The following is a 16,100-nucleotide window of genomic DNA, read 5'->3' as shown; positions in this document are numbered from 1 at the left end:
GAGGCTGTGATGGTACTCCATGTTACTGATGGTGTCTGGCTTGCTCAGTAATACGGATGTGGGTAAAGTAAGGTGGGCATCATTATGAGGTGCCGTGATTGCATAGCAATCACAGAGGATTAGCATATATACGCAGTGAGACGGCGTGCGTAATCGCTATAGCATTCCTAGTTGCGTTCCGTACTGAATCAGGCCCTTAGTGTATTTGGGATTAGTTATATTTGTAGCCATGGACTTGGTATGAAGCCACAGATAAAGCAAAACTATACATGGCTCGGTGCACGCCCGCCGGACCAGTCTTATCCGGAATACATACTTTCTTTAAGTTTTGCGTCTAAGTTCGCTTACAGTGTACCAAGTACTTAGGATCAGTGTTCTGCTGGCGCGTCCATGGCGTGCTAATCAAAGCTATTTGGCGTGATTTGGGGATAGGTAGCTGTGGACACATCTGTAGCATTGGGTGGGTCCTGTCCTAGCTGATACCTAAATTGCATTGTAGAAATCAGGCCGCCAAGAATCACCCTGCATGTAAAATAACGTTACTATATTAAACCCCTGAGTGCAAAATACTAATATATATATATTGCACATTTCTGTAATTTTTTTTTTCCCAAGTTCCTCTGCTGTATTTTCCTCGTGCTGTTGAGGTGTGTTAGTTTTTATAGCGCATTCTCTGGTACTGATCAGCTTCAATAGCAAAGTAACATCTTATTATTTTTCACTTTGAATGCAAAACTTTCTGCTGTGAATATGTAGAAGTGGTTACAAGTGAATGGTACATACAGGTGTCTAATTTTAGTTTTTGTTTTTTTTCCCTTTAAATTCTAGGCCTGAAGCAGTGTCCATCCATTATCGGTAATCGGGAAGCCATAGACCCGTTGGCCCTTCCTCCAGCATCATGTACGCTTTCCTGCCGGAAAACAACACCTCGGTCAAGCAGAAGGTCTCGAAGGAACAGAAACCGCTGATCGTCGCAGTCTTACTGGGAGTTATACTGGTCATCTGTGCAGTGGTTTCCTGGTGCTACTACTCCATCTCACTCCGCAAAGCTGATCATCTCAAGACGGAGCTGCTGTATTTGAAGAAAGATGGATTCATTATACACAACCACCAGGGGAAGGTGGTCTTCAGGATGGCCTTCCAGTCCGGCATTCTAAATCTAGATTCCTGCGCCAAGTATGGAGAAATTCTTTCTTGTGCCAGATCCGACAAGGGACAGCTGAAATTTTTTGTTCAGACTGTGAAGAAGGACAAAGACACGGTCATGTGCTACCGGGTGCGCTGGGAGGAATTTGTGGCCAATACCGCCATCCAGCACACCATGTATTGGGATGATGCTTATTGGTATGGGGGGGCTGAAATGGGTACACAGCACTGGCCGATTAAACTATCTGGATACCAGGAGCCCAAGCCTTTCATAACTGGTGACGTCTACTCGTTTAGAGAAGGCTTTGGTGGAATCCTGGAAAGTTACTGGCTGTCATCCAATGCGACTGCTATTAAGATCAACGCCTCTGTTCCTTTCCACCTTGGGTGGAACAGCACTGAGAAGGTATTTTTCTTTGAAGCAAGATACAAAGATTCCCCTTACAAACCGCCCCCTGGAAAGCCGCCCTTCCCTGAGCTAAGCTATAGGGTATGCGTAGGTTCTGATGTCACCTCTATTCACAAGTACATGGTGAGGAGATATTTCAACAAGCCCAGCAGGATACCTTCGGAAAGTGCCTTCAAGTATCCAATCTGGTCAACGTGGGCGCTGTACAAAACTGCGATTGATCAGGAGAAGCTGCTGAACTTCACGGAAAGTATAAAGAGATACAATTTTAATTACAGCCATATAGAAATAGATGACATGTACACAAACTACTATGGTGACTTTGATTTTGACCCTGTCAAGTTTCCTAACGCCACCGCCATGTTCAAAAAGCTGAAGGAAGATGGTTTCAAAGTGACACTGTGGATCCATCCTTTCGTCAACTACAACTCCTCCAACTTTGGCGTGGGCATAGAAAAGGGACTGTTTGTGAAGGAACCCAGCGGCCGGCTACCTGCAATGGTCCAGTGGTGGAATGGTATTGGAGCCATCCTTGATTTTACCAACCCCAGCACAAAGGAATGGTTCCAGAATAACCTACGAATGCTTAGGACCAAGTATGGCATTTCGTCATTTAAGTTTGATGCCGGGGAAACAAGTTATCTCCCACAACAGTTCAGTACGTTTCAGCCGTTATCCGATCCCAACATGTTCAGCAGGAGGTACACTGAAATGGCGGATCAGTTTTATGACCTTGCGGAGCTAAGAGTTGGTTATCAGTCTCAAAACATATCCTGTTTCTTCAGGATCATAGACCGGGATTCCGTGTGGGGATACGAGCTGGGTTTAAAGTCTCTCATACCGACGGTCCTCACCATCAGCATGCTTGGGTATCCCTTCATCTTGCCAGACATGATTGGTGGGAATTCCTACACTAACTTTACAAAAGATATGAAAGAGCTTTACATCCGGTGGCTGGAGGTCTCTGCGTTCATGCCCTCAATGCAGTTCTCTGTGCCACCCTGGCTCTTCGATAAGGAGGTGATTGAGATTGCTCAGAAGTTCACCAGAATCCACGAGTCCTTGGTGGCCCCTCTACTTCTGGAACTTGCAGGGGAAGTCACAGACACCGGAGATCCCATCATTCGGCCCATCTGGTGGATCTCTCCGAATGATGAAGCTGCACATAAAATTGATTCCCAGTTTCTCATAGGAGACACTGTAATGGTGGCCCCAGTTCTGGAGCCGGGGAAACAGGAGCGTGATGTCTACCTTCCTGTCGGCAAGTGGCGCAGTTACAAGGGAGAACTGTTCCAAAGGACTCCCGTGCTCCTGACAGACTACCCAGTAGATTTGGATGAAGTGGCCTATTTCACTTGGGTGTCTTAACTGATACCGTCTGTTACTGGAAGTAAATCCGTCATGACTAATCGTATAACCTGTTTCTTACATTGCACCAGCACGTCGTCATAAAGCAGAGTATTAATCTTGTGTCTCCCCAACCCGTCCTCAAATAACACTAGCAGACCATGGTTTAAGGATTTCCCTATCTCTGCTTGGGAACTCTGCTATAGTGTACAATTGAGATAATTGTGGAAATTGTACTATATTTGTTTTACATTTATTTTATCCTATTTTCTAGTGGTCTGAAAGGATTACTGACTGGTAGGAACAAAGGTATTTGGAGTTGTCCTTAGTGGTAATAAGTCACCTATTGACCGCTCTTTTTTTCGGGTTAGAAGTACAGTAACAAGTTTGGTAATTGGCACAGAATAGAGAACGATCATGTTACGTTATTCTATTTAGTGACAATACAGTGCTCTGCTTTATACGAGGATGGGCTGCGAGAGCCGGACAGGTGTGATGCTCTGCAGATTAGTAAATAGGGACAAGTCACTGTTCTGCACTTTATCTCCTGGGTCGGGCAGCGCCTGACGGCCCTTATAAGCTGAATATGTTCCCTAATATCGTTGTGCTTCCTGTGTGAACTAGCGTTGGACGTAGTCGCAAAGTCCCGTCAAGTGGGGGAAAAACCTTTTTTTATAGGGGGCACTGAGTATTCTTTCCGCTTCTTCTCAAGCAGCCGCAGTTAGTCTGACGTCTGCTTTGTGGCGTTTGTGGCGGGTGCTCAGTATTGTCCGAGTGTAACCAGCGCCTCCACCTAAACCCCCATCACTTTGTATGTGCCTGGAGCTGAGATCTGGTAGAAAGGGAACACGGATGAGTTCTCGGCAGTTGTGTTTACTTGTCTCCAGAAACGAGGCCGTACGTGAGGGTCCCCTGTGAGGATATTAGGGGGGTGCACAAATGGGCTAATTACACACAGGAGCAAGTGGGTCACTAAGGAATGACAAAGAGCCTCCTTGTAACTACATTCACGTGAGCTGTCCTACAACCGAAGCCGCGCCCTCGGGATGTGCCCTCACCGCTGGCTCAGGCCTGTACCTGCGCTATCACCCCCCCCCCCCAAAGAGATCACAATGATCAGACCACAACGCCCGCCATATGTAAGTGCCTTGCTGCTTGCACCCTCGTGCATTCTCTCGCTGCAGCCCATATCGTTGTGAACGTTTTGATTTTGCTTCTTACTTCAGTATTTAAGCTCCATAATCCAGTTACTAATAGATTCAGACCTGGAAGATTATGCGATTCGCATCCGTGTGTTTGCGGCAAAGCTGTCCCGGTCTACCTGTATGATTATACGCTGCATGGATTTACCCCTTGCCTGTGCTTGGACGCAGATGGAGTCTACTTTAGTTCGCATTCTGCAATGCATCACTGAGATGTAATAGCTGCTTGGTGATAGTTGGGATGCTGAAATAAATCCTGCTTCATCTGTAGATAGTAGTTGGGGTATAACTGCGCATCTCTCCTCAGAGAGACCATCTGATTATTGCCATATTCTGCCCCCAGTTCTTTTGCACTAAATGATTATTAAAACCAGCTATTCTGATTTGCAGTTGAGTTCATGTAGTGTCTATGGGTTATACGGTACAGGATACGTATATATTACCAGTGGGCTGTCTGCACCTTACAGGGGGCTCGCTCTGTACGCCAATAAGCTGGTGACCTGCATGGCGCAGTTGGACGTTCTATGTAAGAACATACTAATCCCTTTTTGTGTTATATTAATGCCGCGTTTTGCACCCCGGCTGCTGCTATTCAATGACTGATTCTTCATCACCGTCCACATCTACTGATATATTATAATCTACCCCGGCCACGCGCGTTCTGTGTGTATTCTGTACAGTGGCAGAGACCTAGAACGTTCCCCCGGATACGCTAATAAATGCAGGGACTGTCCTTCATCCAGCACATACTGCATATACTAAGCTGTGTCTGGCCGCGCAGGGCCCTGGTCAGTGAGGGGTTATACTGAGCTGTGTCTGGCCGCGCAGGGCCCTGGTCAGTGAGGGGTTATTCCGAGCTGTGTCTGGCCGCGCAGGGCCCTGGTCAGTGAGGGGTTATTCCGAGCTGGGTCTGGCCGTGCAGGGCCCTGGTCAGTGAGGGGTTATACCGAGCTGTGTCTGGCCGTGCAGGGCCCTGGTCAGTGAGGGGTTATACCGAGCTGTGTCCGGCCGCGCAGGGCCCTGGTCAGTGAGGGGTTATACTGAGCTGTGTCCGGCCGCGCAGGGCCCTGGTCAGTGAGGGGTTATACCGAGCTGTGTCTGGCCGTGCAGGGCCCTGGTCAGTGAGGGGTTATACCGAGCTGTGTCTGGCCGCGCAGGGCCCTGGTCAGTGAGGGGTTATACCGAGCTGGGTCTGGCCGCGCAGGGCCCTGGTCAGTGAGGGGTTATACCGAGCTGTGTCTGGCCGTGCAGGGCCCTGGTCAGTGAGGGGTTATACCGAGCTGTGTCCGGCCGCGCAGGGCCCTGGTCAGTGAGGGGTTATACTGAGCTGTGTCCGGCCGCGCAGGGCCCTGGTCAGTGAGGGGTTATACTGAGCTGTGTCTGGCCGCGCAGGGCCCTGGTCAGTGAGGGGTTATACAGAGCTGTGTCTGGCCGCGCAGGGCCCTGGTCAGTGAGGGGTTATACCGAGCTGTGTCTGGCCGCGCAGGGCCCTGGTCAGTGAGGGGTTATACCGAGCTGTGTCTGGCCGCGCAGGGCCCTGGTCAGTGAGGGGTTATACCGAGCTGTGTCTGGCCGCGCAGGGCCCTGGTCAGTGAGGGGTTATACCGAGCTGTGTCTGGCCGCGCAGGGCCCTGGTCAGTGAGGGGTTATACCGAGCTGTGTCTGGCCGCGCAGGGCCCTGGTCAGTGAGGGGTTATACCGAGCTGTGTCTGGCCGCGCAGGGCCCTGGTCAGTGAGGGGTTATACCGAGCTGTGTCTGGCCGCGCAGGGCCCTGGTCAGTGAGGGGTTATCATGCTCAGTACTAGTAGTGGAAGGACTGGGAGTAATGAGATTGGGATTACCGGTAATTGGTGTTGGTTTCGGAGGGGTGAGCAGATTTCTACCTTGTGTAACCAGCAGGTCTCTTGTGGGGTGGCCACAGTGGGTGAGATCTGTCAGTGCTCAGTAACGACAGTGGGGAGGGGGACACACTGTGTCATTGGTACCACAGCTTGCGGGTCCCATCACCCCCATCAAAGCCTCATGTTTTCTTGTGTTTTTGTTTTTCACCCTCGGGCAGTACGTGGGGCCCTTATAAAATGTTGCTATGGGGCCACAGAACATAACACGATCAGCGGGCTTGGTATGACGTATGATGATCTATAATGTCTCTGTCCTGGGCTCCCGTGTAGTGTCTTCCACCACCCCCCATATGTGCAGGGCTCCTGTCTAGTGTCTCTGTCCCGCCCCCCCCCCCCCCTCAACCCCCATGTACAGTACAGGGCTCCCGTGTAGTGTTGTTCCCCCCCCCCCCCATGTACAGGGCTCATGTGTAGTGTGCCCCCCCCCCCCCCATGTACAGGGCTCCCGTGTAGTGTCCTCCCCCCCCCCCCCCCATATGTACAGGGCTCCCGTGTAGTGTCCCCCCCATGTACAGGGTTCCTGTATGTCATGTAGGTAAGCCAGCCGGGGATGATGGGTAATGTAGTGTAGACATCGCTGTACGCTGGTTCCATCTGACAAACGCATAGACTGAAATGTTAATTCATGATACTTGGATGTGACCAAAGGAAAATCTCATTATGTGGAATGTAATAAGCTAAAGACATTTTTTTTTCTACTGATATTTTTTTAATACATATTAAATATATTTTAGATCATTTTTGGGAATAGGGAATTTGAGTGTTCACGTTTATTTCTGGTGAATGTCCTGTCCATCGTCTACATAGAATTATGTACAAGGTGATGTGTTTTCTGAATGTAACCTCTAACACATAAAGCAAAGTATTTTAAAAGGGAATTTAGCATTAAAATGATAATGTGTGATATATAATGTGTGATATATGTTATAATGTGTGATATATAATGTGTGTGATATAGGAATAAAAGCGCCTGATTTATAAAGACGTGTCGCTGTCAGTCTCTGAGTCTCTGTCTGGATGAATTCTGATCACCATAAACATAACCAGACGGGACGGGCGGATTCACTGGTGATCCCGACTTCTAGTTACAGCGCTATACCCTTTTTATATCGCCTGCTCTGACGTAGCGCTATAGGAATATAAAATGGTGGCTGCTCACCTCTCCCAGGTGCGGGATAAGGGAGGGGGTTACACTAGACACGATAGAAATCTTCCCCGGGGCACTGCGATAAGCTTTGAATACTACATGATAATATAAATCCGGAGATCTTTGTTAATAAATTTGCCACCGGTACAGAGACGCCATGACGCGGCCTGGATGCCTAAACATAGATCTTTGCAAATTATATTTTTGATGGTGGTTTCTTGACAGAAGAACAGATTACGCCCATCCAGCTGCACGGACAGATAATGGAGCAGCTGACTTAGAACTGGTGCGGACCAGGGGAATCCGACTGTTTAAAACATTGCGTGTGTAAAATGGCCACCGCGGCACTGAAGGTGTTGAGCCTCGTGCTGCTGCGCCATTTTTTAAAAGGACCTTTAGGCGCAGGATGCCATGTACTGTAAATGTATAGGCAATAATGTATTTTACCATGTTCTATTTATTGAGCTGTGCACAGGTGTGGAATTGGGGAAACACGTTCATACACATACGTATAGACTAATGCACTTAGAGGTCTGTGGTTCAAGAGCATTTTACTGTAATAGGAATTGCCGTCCTGACATTGGAAGTGATATGTTCATTATTCTGACCTAGTGGCCAAACCCTTTATGTACAAAGCTTTCTGTGCCCCCCAGGGGGGGGTCTCCTGTGCGTCTGTGTAACATGCCCCTAAGTACTGGAAGTGATAAAGCCCAAACTGATTGTACGCATAGATCCTCGTATGTGAGAAGATGAATGTCATTTACCAGCTCCTGTGAGTGAGATTTACATTGTAAGACACAGTTATACTCTATGCTAAATGAGATTTGTGTTGTAAGAAAAGCAGCGAGTTGTGGGTGGGAATAAGGAAATTCAGTTTGTTCCTGTGACATGTAATTTGTGGTTATTTATACTTTGTGAGACACCGTGATTGGCTAAAAGGAACACAGGGCAGCACAGACGGTGTAGTGGTTAGCATTACTGCCTCACAGCACTGAGGTCATGAGTTTGATTCCCACCACGGCCCTAACTGTGCAGAGTTTGTATATTCTCCCTGTGCTGGTTTCCTCCCACACTCCAAAAATATACAGGTAGGTTAATTGGCTCCCAACACAAATTAACCCTAGTGTGTGTGTTTATGTGAGCATGTGATAGAGATCATAGGGTGTAAGCTCCACTGGGGCAGGGACGGATGTGAAGGGTAAGATATTCTCTGTAAAGCGCTGCGGAATTTGTGTGCGCTATACACATAACTGGTAATAAATAAAAATAAAATAATTTACCCCCCTGTGATATTGTGTGTAAGAATGGGATAAAAAGGGCCATGTATGTATATATATATATATATATATGTATATGTATGTGTGTGTATTTTGTGTTTGAACATCAAGAAGGATTGTACGCTGCTGTTATCTGGATGCTGGGATACTCCCTTTAAGCTGAGGGGAAGGGTCTTTTTTTTTTTTTATAGACTATTTGAGTAATAACCATCTTTGCCTTTACAACCACTGCATCCTGTGACGACAGAATAGTGCAAAACGCTGTTCTGTTCTCCGGCTGTTATGGACTGAGCCGAGTGTCTCCAAGCTCAGTCTCTCTGCCAGATACCGGGCATAGCCTGGTCCATTGCGAGAGATCAGGAGGAATCAGCCGACACCAATCAGGAGGTGCGGCCGCAGCTAGTCTACGCATACACAGCTGAGTCGGTTCCAGGTACGGTAGGAGCCTGAGGGAAGCAGTTCCGGGTGCCAACGTAGGAGCCTGGGTCTACATCAGCGGTTCCAAACGCCAATGTAGGAGATTAGTGGAGGTGGCAGCAATGTTACATGCCCTTGGCGCAGTGGGTGGACTCAGTACCAGGCGGTTACTGACTGTGATACCCCAAGTTCCAGTGAGGATATAAAAATGAATATGTGATCAGCTGGCAAGTCGAGGTCATCCGGTCAAACGCAGCTGGGATATATCTCTGCTCCCGGGAATTCATTCTGATGGTTTTCAAGAATTTTTTTAATTGTTTAAACACAGTGAAAGCAAATGTCTGCAGTAACACATAGGGAACGACCAAAGCCTCTATACGTTACATAGACATGTCTGTCCCACAGATGGGAGGATCTAACCCCGGTGTGTGCAGGAGCTTTTATTTAATGAGGTACAAAAATCCCCCCAGTACAGCCAGTAACTTTACCGATCCTTCCCCTGGAGAGGCACATCGTACACACCTCTGCCAGCAACGACCGTGCGCAATGTCCTGCCCCCAAATGGGCAACTCTATTATTAGCCTTTATTTATATGGTGCCACAAGTGTTCCGCAGCGTCTTACACAGAACAAGTACAATATAGTGCAGGACAAGGATAATATGGCATCGGTATGAATCACCGGCAGATGAAATACTGACGCCGGAAGGCCGGCAGCTGAAGATCCCAACTGAGGTAACGCCCCTAACCATCCCTTAGGAGTGCCTAAACCCTAAGTCCCCCCCCTCCCCCGGCAAAGCGCTCCCTACGATCAGTATGCCGGGCGGCAGGATTTTGGCGTGGGGCTGATGATAGGTGTTAGTATGTAGACGCCTATCATTAGTCCTATGCCAGGATTTCGCAGTCGGGAAGCTGATCGCCGGCTCCCTAACTACATCCTGATAATATACATAAGCAACAATAACACCCAGATAAGCAGCAGAACAAAGAGACCAGGTGTTAGGTGCCCTAGTGGGGAGTAAGGTCCCTATTGGGGCTCCCTTTGGCTTGAGTAAGAGCAAGTCACTGTGTCACCCTGTAAACCTGGCCTGTAGGGAAGCTCATTGCAACATCTTTCCCAGCTGTGGCCCATGTCCAACTTTATCTAAGAGGATGAGCAACCTGACACCAGTTGTCCCCAGTGGGGTTTGGTTTATTTATAGAAGAGATAAGTATAGTATCAGCGCCTGGTGCTCATGTCAGGGGTCTGATAGAGCCAGTGGGTGACTTCTTTGTAGTAATACACCCTCCACTAATGATCACAAACATACAAAGGTGATGGGACTGCGGCATCGGCCATAGACACAGTGTATGCTGTAATCTCTGCACAGAAACACCAAATGTCCCGCCTAGCTGCCATATCCATTAGCTTAAGTCACAGGTTCTCAAACTCGGTCCTCAGGACCCCAAACAGTGCATGTTTTCCAGGTCTCCTCGCAGCATCACAAGTGAAATAATTAGATCAAACTAAAATGTGTCAGTGAGTAATGATTACACCTGTGCACCTGCTGGGTGACCTGGGAAATGTGTCAGTGAGTAATGAATACACCTGTGCTCCTGTTGTGTGACCTGGGAAATGTGTCAGTGAGTAATGAGTACACCTGTGCTCCTGCTGGGTGACCTGGGAAATGTGTCAGTGAGTAATGAGTACACCTGTGCTCCTGCTGGGTGACCTGGAAAATGTGTCAGTAAGTAATGACTACACCTGTGCACCTGCTGGGTGACCTGGGAAATGTGTCAGTGAGTAATGATTACACCTGTGCTCCTGTTGTGTGACCTGGGAAATGTGTCAGTGAGTAATGAATACACCTGTGCTCCTGCTGGGTGACCTGGGAAAGGTGTCAGTGAGTAATGAGTACAACTGTGCCCCTGCTGGGTGACCTGGGAAATGTGTCAGTGAGTAATGAGTACACCTGTGCTCCTGTTGTGTGACCTGGGAAATGTGTCAGTGAGTAATGATTACACCTGTGCTCCTGCTGGGTGACCTGGGAAATGTGTCAGTGAGTAATGAGCACACCTGTGCTCCTGCTGGGTGACCTGGGAAATGTGTCAGTGAGTAATGAATACACCTGTGCTCCTGCTGGGTGACCTGGGAAATGTGTCAGTGAGTAATGAATACACCTGTGCTCCTGCTCGGTGACCTGGGAAATGTGTCAGTGAGTAATGAATACACCTGTGCTCCTGGTGGGTGACCTGGGAAATGTGTCAGTGAGTAATGAGTACACCTGTGCTCCTGCTGGGTGACCTGGGAGATGTGTCAGTGAGTAATGATTACACCTGTGCAGCTGCTGGGTGACCTGGGAAATGTGTCAGTGAGTAATGATTACACCTGTGCACCTGCTGGCTGACCTGGGAAATGTGAACCGTGTGGGGTCCTGAGTTTAAGAACCACTGGCTTAAGGCAGCAGTGTATAACAATATATACAGCATGCATAATGCTATCTACAGGGAAATGTGTGGGACTAGTAACCCAGGGAACCCATACACTGAGAATATGGGAGTCACACATAGAAATGATGAATCCAGATAAGCTCATATACTGTAGATCCAATGGTGCAAGAAATCATTAGTAATGCTGGCCATACACGGGACGATTCATCACACGATGTGGGCAGTTTCTACAGGTTGGACAGACCAAGCATTTGTAAATAGTTGTTTCTCCTTCATCCACTAGGGGACACTGGAGAGCATAGACAGTGGGGTATAGACGGTGCTAAGTGGAGCTATGGCACTTTAAATTTTTAGTAAGTGTGACTAGCTCCTCCCCCTCTATACCCCCCTCCGAGCCCCAGTTTTAGCTTGTGCCCGAGTGGAGCTGGTCGTGTGTACCAGAAGCTCTGGGCTGTTAGGTTTTCTATCAGTAGCGCTGCTGCGCTGAAGCTGAGGACAGACAGGCAGCATCTGCCACTGCCTGTCTGCTTCGTGGGAGACTGCCGACAGGGACCCACTCGCAACTGCTTGCAGTTCGCCTGGGGTCCCTGACTACAGGAAGAGACCACCGTCTCTGGAAGACTGCACGCAGCGCGCACTGAGTCCCCCGCTAGTCACACCACCGCCGGCAGTCGGGCAGACAGCGAGTATGCCCTGGCTACCTCAAGTAGTGAGGTAGCCAGGTTAGAGCAGGCGGTGATTTAATAGCAGCAGTGAGTGACTCTGATTAACGGAGTCACTCGGCAGCAGTAATGTGCGCACAGCGCGCTCATGAATTATGCATGAGCGGGGGGCGGAGCTTAGCTCCGAAGTCCTGCTTAATGGCTGTGCGGGCTTTTCCCTCTCTCAGCGCGCTCAGGAATTATGCATGAGCGGGGGGCGGAGCTTAGCTCTGAAGTCCTGTTTTTTAACAGCTATGCAGGCTTTTCCCCCTCACAGCGCACGCTTATGAATTATGCATGAGCGCATAAGCGGAGGGCGGAGCTTAGATCTGAAATGTGCTCCTTCCTCCCAGCGGCCCCAGCGCTTCTCAGAAGTGTGCTGGCGGCCATTATACAGAGGATCAGCGTCTGCTGCACAGTGTAAAACTGTAACATGGCTGCTGCAGGAAACTGATAGCCTACCTGGACTGTAAGTAACACAGCGGGGTTTAGGCAGATCAGGAACTACTTATTTATCAGTGGTTATTTCCTCCTATGCCTAGCGTTGTCTGGCACTGCTAGGAGCGCTATTAGGGCAAGGTGACTCTCCTGACTATATTTCAGTTTCCCCTTTTGACCTCTTTCACTACACTGATCTATGTATGTGTGGGGTCTGTATGTAGCATGACTGACTAAGGCGTCTCAAAAGCAATTACCTGCATAATTTGTGGTAGTGGGACTGCGTTCGCGTTTTCCCCTAGAACAAAAAGTGTGCAGTTAAGTTTACACAGTGACTGTCAGCTAAGTCCCGATTGTGTGATAATTACAATACTGAGCTACAATCTGCAGGGATGTCAGACCCACCGCCTTGGAGGCGCAGGTTACATCCGTTTTATATATATATATATACCCTTTCCCCCTCTCTCTCTCTCCCCCTCTCTCTCTCTCTCCCCCTCTCTCTCTCCCCCTCCCCCCCTCTCTCTCCCCCTCCCCCCCTCTCTCTCCCCCTCTCCCTCTCCCTCTCTCCCTCTCCCCCTCTCCCTCTCCCTCTCCCTCTCGAGGCTTCTAGAAAAGAGAGAGGCTTACAGGTCACTCTAGAAGAGATCCTTGGCGACATCCAGGGAGGGTTTCAAATGCCATGGCTGTTTCCCGTACCAATAGGGGATCCTCTCCTCCGGTCTCCAAGAAGAGACTGTTTCAATCGGAGGAGGAGGATATACAGAATATGCTTAAGATTCGCCTAAAGAGCTCCAGGATTCATTTCTGCAATTCGCCAGGTATTGCAGATTCAGGACGGACTCGACTCCTGCACGGCCAGTCTTTCTTTCTAAGGAAACAGACAGGCTGTTGCTTTTCCGGCCAGAAATGCAGATGTCCCGGCGGTGGTTATCCTTTTCCGACAAGGAAATCTTGTGAAACTCCCCCTAACGTAGATCTATCAGTTTCGCGGCTGTCTCAGAAGACTACACTACCAGTTCCTGGAGCCATGTCTTTGAAAGACACATCCGACAGAAGATTGTCTCAAGTCCATTTACACAGCTGCAGAGGTGACACTGCGTCCTGCAATTTTAAGCTGCTGGTCTAACAAAGCTATTGAGCTTTGGGCAAAGCAATTGGCTGACGGAATGAGAGAAGAGCTGCCGGGGGAGGAGCTTTTTCCGTTAACAGAGCATATAGATGAAGCCGCGACTTACCTGGGTGAGGCGTCCAAGGATGTTGGCAATATCCCATCCAGGACTTCAGTTCTGGCGTTTTCAGCACGTTGGGTGCTGTGGCTTAGACAATGCCAGACGGATGCATCGAAGTAGTAGCACGTCCATTCAGGGGAAGTGTATTGTTTGGAAGAGAGGTGGATTTCTCAAGCTACTGCAGTTAAATCCACTTGTCTTCCTTTTGCGGATCCCCCCGACCTGGAAGATCTTACTCTGGTGAACTCACAAGAAACACCTCAGCGCTAATGAGCCAGTGATTCAAATATCAGCGCAGCAGTGTTAAAAGAGGTGATTGCCAACCTCACAAGCATAAACAATAGAAGAGAAAAAAACTGCGCTCTGTTATTTATGTTGGGACATAAGAACAACACATCAATGTATTAAAAGAATTTAAGGCTTAAATTATAATGATAATAAAAAACAAAGACACATGTACAAACACCAAGATAAATATGAAAATTGTAAAAAAAATTAAATAAATAATGAATAATAAGCGATCCTGCTAGAAACTCATAACCAACAGGAAATAACAAGCATGTAAATGTAGGAGTTGATCAGGCTCCCAGATCTGAACACACTCTCCTGTGAGAATAGCTACACTATATACCTGTGCAGAATGCGCTATATACTGCTGTAGCAAGTGAATTGTTAAGGCACTGGTGGAGCCTGTAGCCACTGATAGCTATCCCCAACAATGTATCAGTAATGATATTAGTGGAACCCGTTGAAAAGATGCCAGTTTTGTATCACAGTCACAAGTGATATAGCCAATCTCAAGCGTGATTAATGAGGCTGACCATATGTTCCCGAAGTTGAGCCTGTATATAACATGTAGAATAGTACCCTATTGTGCAATAAACAGTCACACAAAGTTCTGCTGGGTACTTAAATATTTAGGCTGTCAATAAGTACCTGTAGATAGGGACCATGCCGTCCTTTTCACAAAGGAAATAGTAACTGAAAATTACCAGTGTATTTCAGCAAGATGTGCTAAGCATTGATGTCCGACAGGTCTGCAAGCTGCTTGTTGGTCTCTTATTCGGCGTCAGCACCCGTCCTGTGCTTAACAGGTGCCGGGACCTCCGTCAGCGGCCACGTGACCCGGATCCGTAACTGGAGTGGGCACCGGAGGATGCTGATAGGCTTGCAGAAAAGGTTAATTCCATTCAGGAGAGGGTGAGGACGGTCTTTTGACATCGTCAAGTCTCGGTGCAGGTCTGCATTCGACTCCTGGGTAAAACTGTTGCGGCATTCGAGGCCGTTCCTTCCGGACGTGTTCACTCCAGGAAGTTTTCAGCAAGACATCTCTCAGTGGACGGGTCCCATCTTTTCCTTTAACAACGGGTAAGATTAAGTTCCAGAACTCGGATTTCCCTCCTCTGGTGGTTAAACTCAATACAGCTACTGGAGGGAAAGAGATCCGGAGTGTGGAATGGTCTCCTCTCACCACAGACGCGAGTTTGAGAGGATGGGGGACTGATTCAGGAACATCTCTTCCAAGGCCGCTGGACATCACAGAATGCGACTGCCGAGAATCATCATGGAATTGCGTGCAGTGTTCTATGTTTTTCAGAGCAGGTCACCTGTTGCGGGACCAAGCAGTCAGGGTCCAGTCCGACAACACCACGACAGTGGCATACATAAACTGACAAGGCGGCACCAGAAGTCAAGTTGCTATGAAAGGTAAGCTGAATTCTACCCTGGAAAATTTCCCGAAGGCCCTTGGCAATCTTCATTCCAGGCGTAGAGAAGCGGGAGGTAGACCACCTCAGCCGGCAGGACGTGCATCCAGGGGAATGGGCACTAAATCCACAAGTTTTTCAACAACTGGTCCAACGGTAGGGTCTTTCACAGGTCGACCGCATGGCATCCACACAAAATCATCAACTGCTCTCGGACGAGAGAGCCAGTGCAGTGGACGCACTGTTAACGCCGTGGCAGTTCCAATTTGTCTATCTGTTGCCTCAGTTTCCTCTTCCTCCTTGGATTCTACAACGCACAAAAGGGAGAAGGCCAGGTTTCTATTGGTAGCTCTGGATTGCCCTCGCAGAGCCTAGTATTCCAACCTTCAACTTCTGTGGATAGACGATCCGTGGCCTTTGCCTCTAAGGGAAGGTCTTTTATTACAGTGTCCTTTAGTCTATCCAGACTTAAAGCGGCTTTGTTTGAAGGTGTGGCTGTTGAAAGGGCCAGCTTGACTGTAGACGTAAAGGGAATCCCTACTATGCTTAGAGCATGGAAGGAAGTTACTTCTAAACATTACTAACTGTTTTCTTCCAGAAGAAGCTGGCCTTGCTACCGGAGGTACAGTTCTTCTACAAGGTGTTATTCGGTTACAGCCACCTTTTTGTTCCTCCAACCGATCCATGGGATTTGTATCTCGTACTTTCCTTCTTACAGTCTCCTCTGTTTGATCCTTTGGAGTCAGTGGAG

At 48.4% G+C, this 16,100-nt stretch overlaps 1 protein-coding gene across 1 annotated transcript in view; it reads left to right on the top strand.

The window, feature by feature from the left end:
• Positions 1-6,988, top strand: part of MYORG (myogenesis regulating glycosidase) — a 145,902-nt gene extending 138,914 nt beyond the window's left edge. Inside the window, exon 2 of the mRNA XM_088456836.1 lies at positions 829-6,988. Coding sequence (XP_088312962.1) covers positions 899-2,923 — 2,025 coding nt within the window. The 5' untranslated portion in view covers positions 829-898 and the 3' untranslated portion in view covers positions 2,924-6,988. The remainder of the gene's footprint in view (positions 1-828) is intronic.
• The last annotated feature ends 9,112 nt before the right edge of the window (positions 6,989-16,100 follow it).

Source organism: Taudactylus pleione, unplaced genomic scaffold, assembly GCF_031769625.1.
Source record: "Taudactylus pleione unplaced genomic scaffold, aTauple2 ptg000722l, whole genome shotgun sequence".
Lineage (NCBI taxonomy): Eukaryota > Metazoa > Chordata > Amphibia > Anura > Myobatrachidae > Taudactylus > Taudactylus pleione.
The sequence above is the reverse complement of the archived record's forward strand: the minus strand, read 5'-3'. Positions and strand labels throughout refer to the sequence as shown.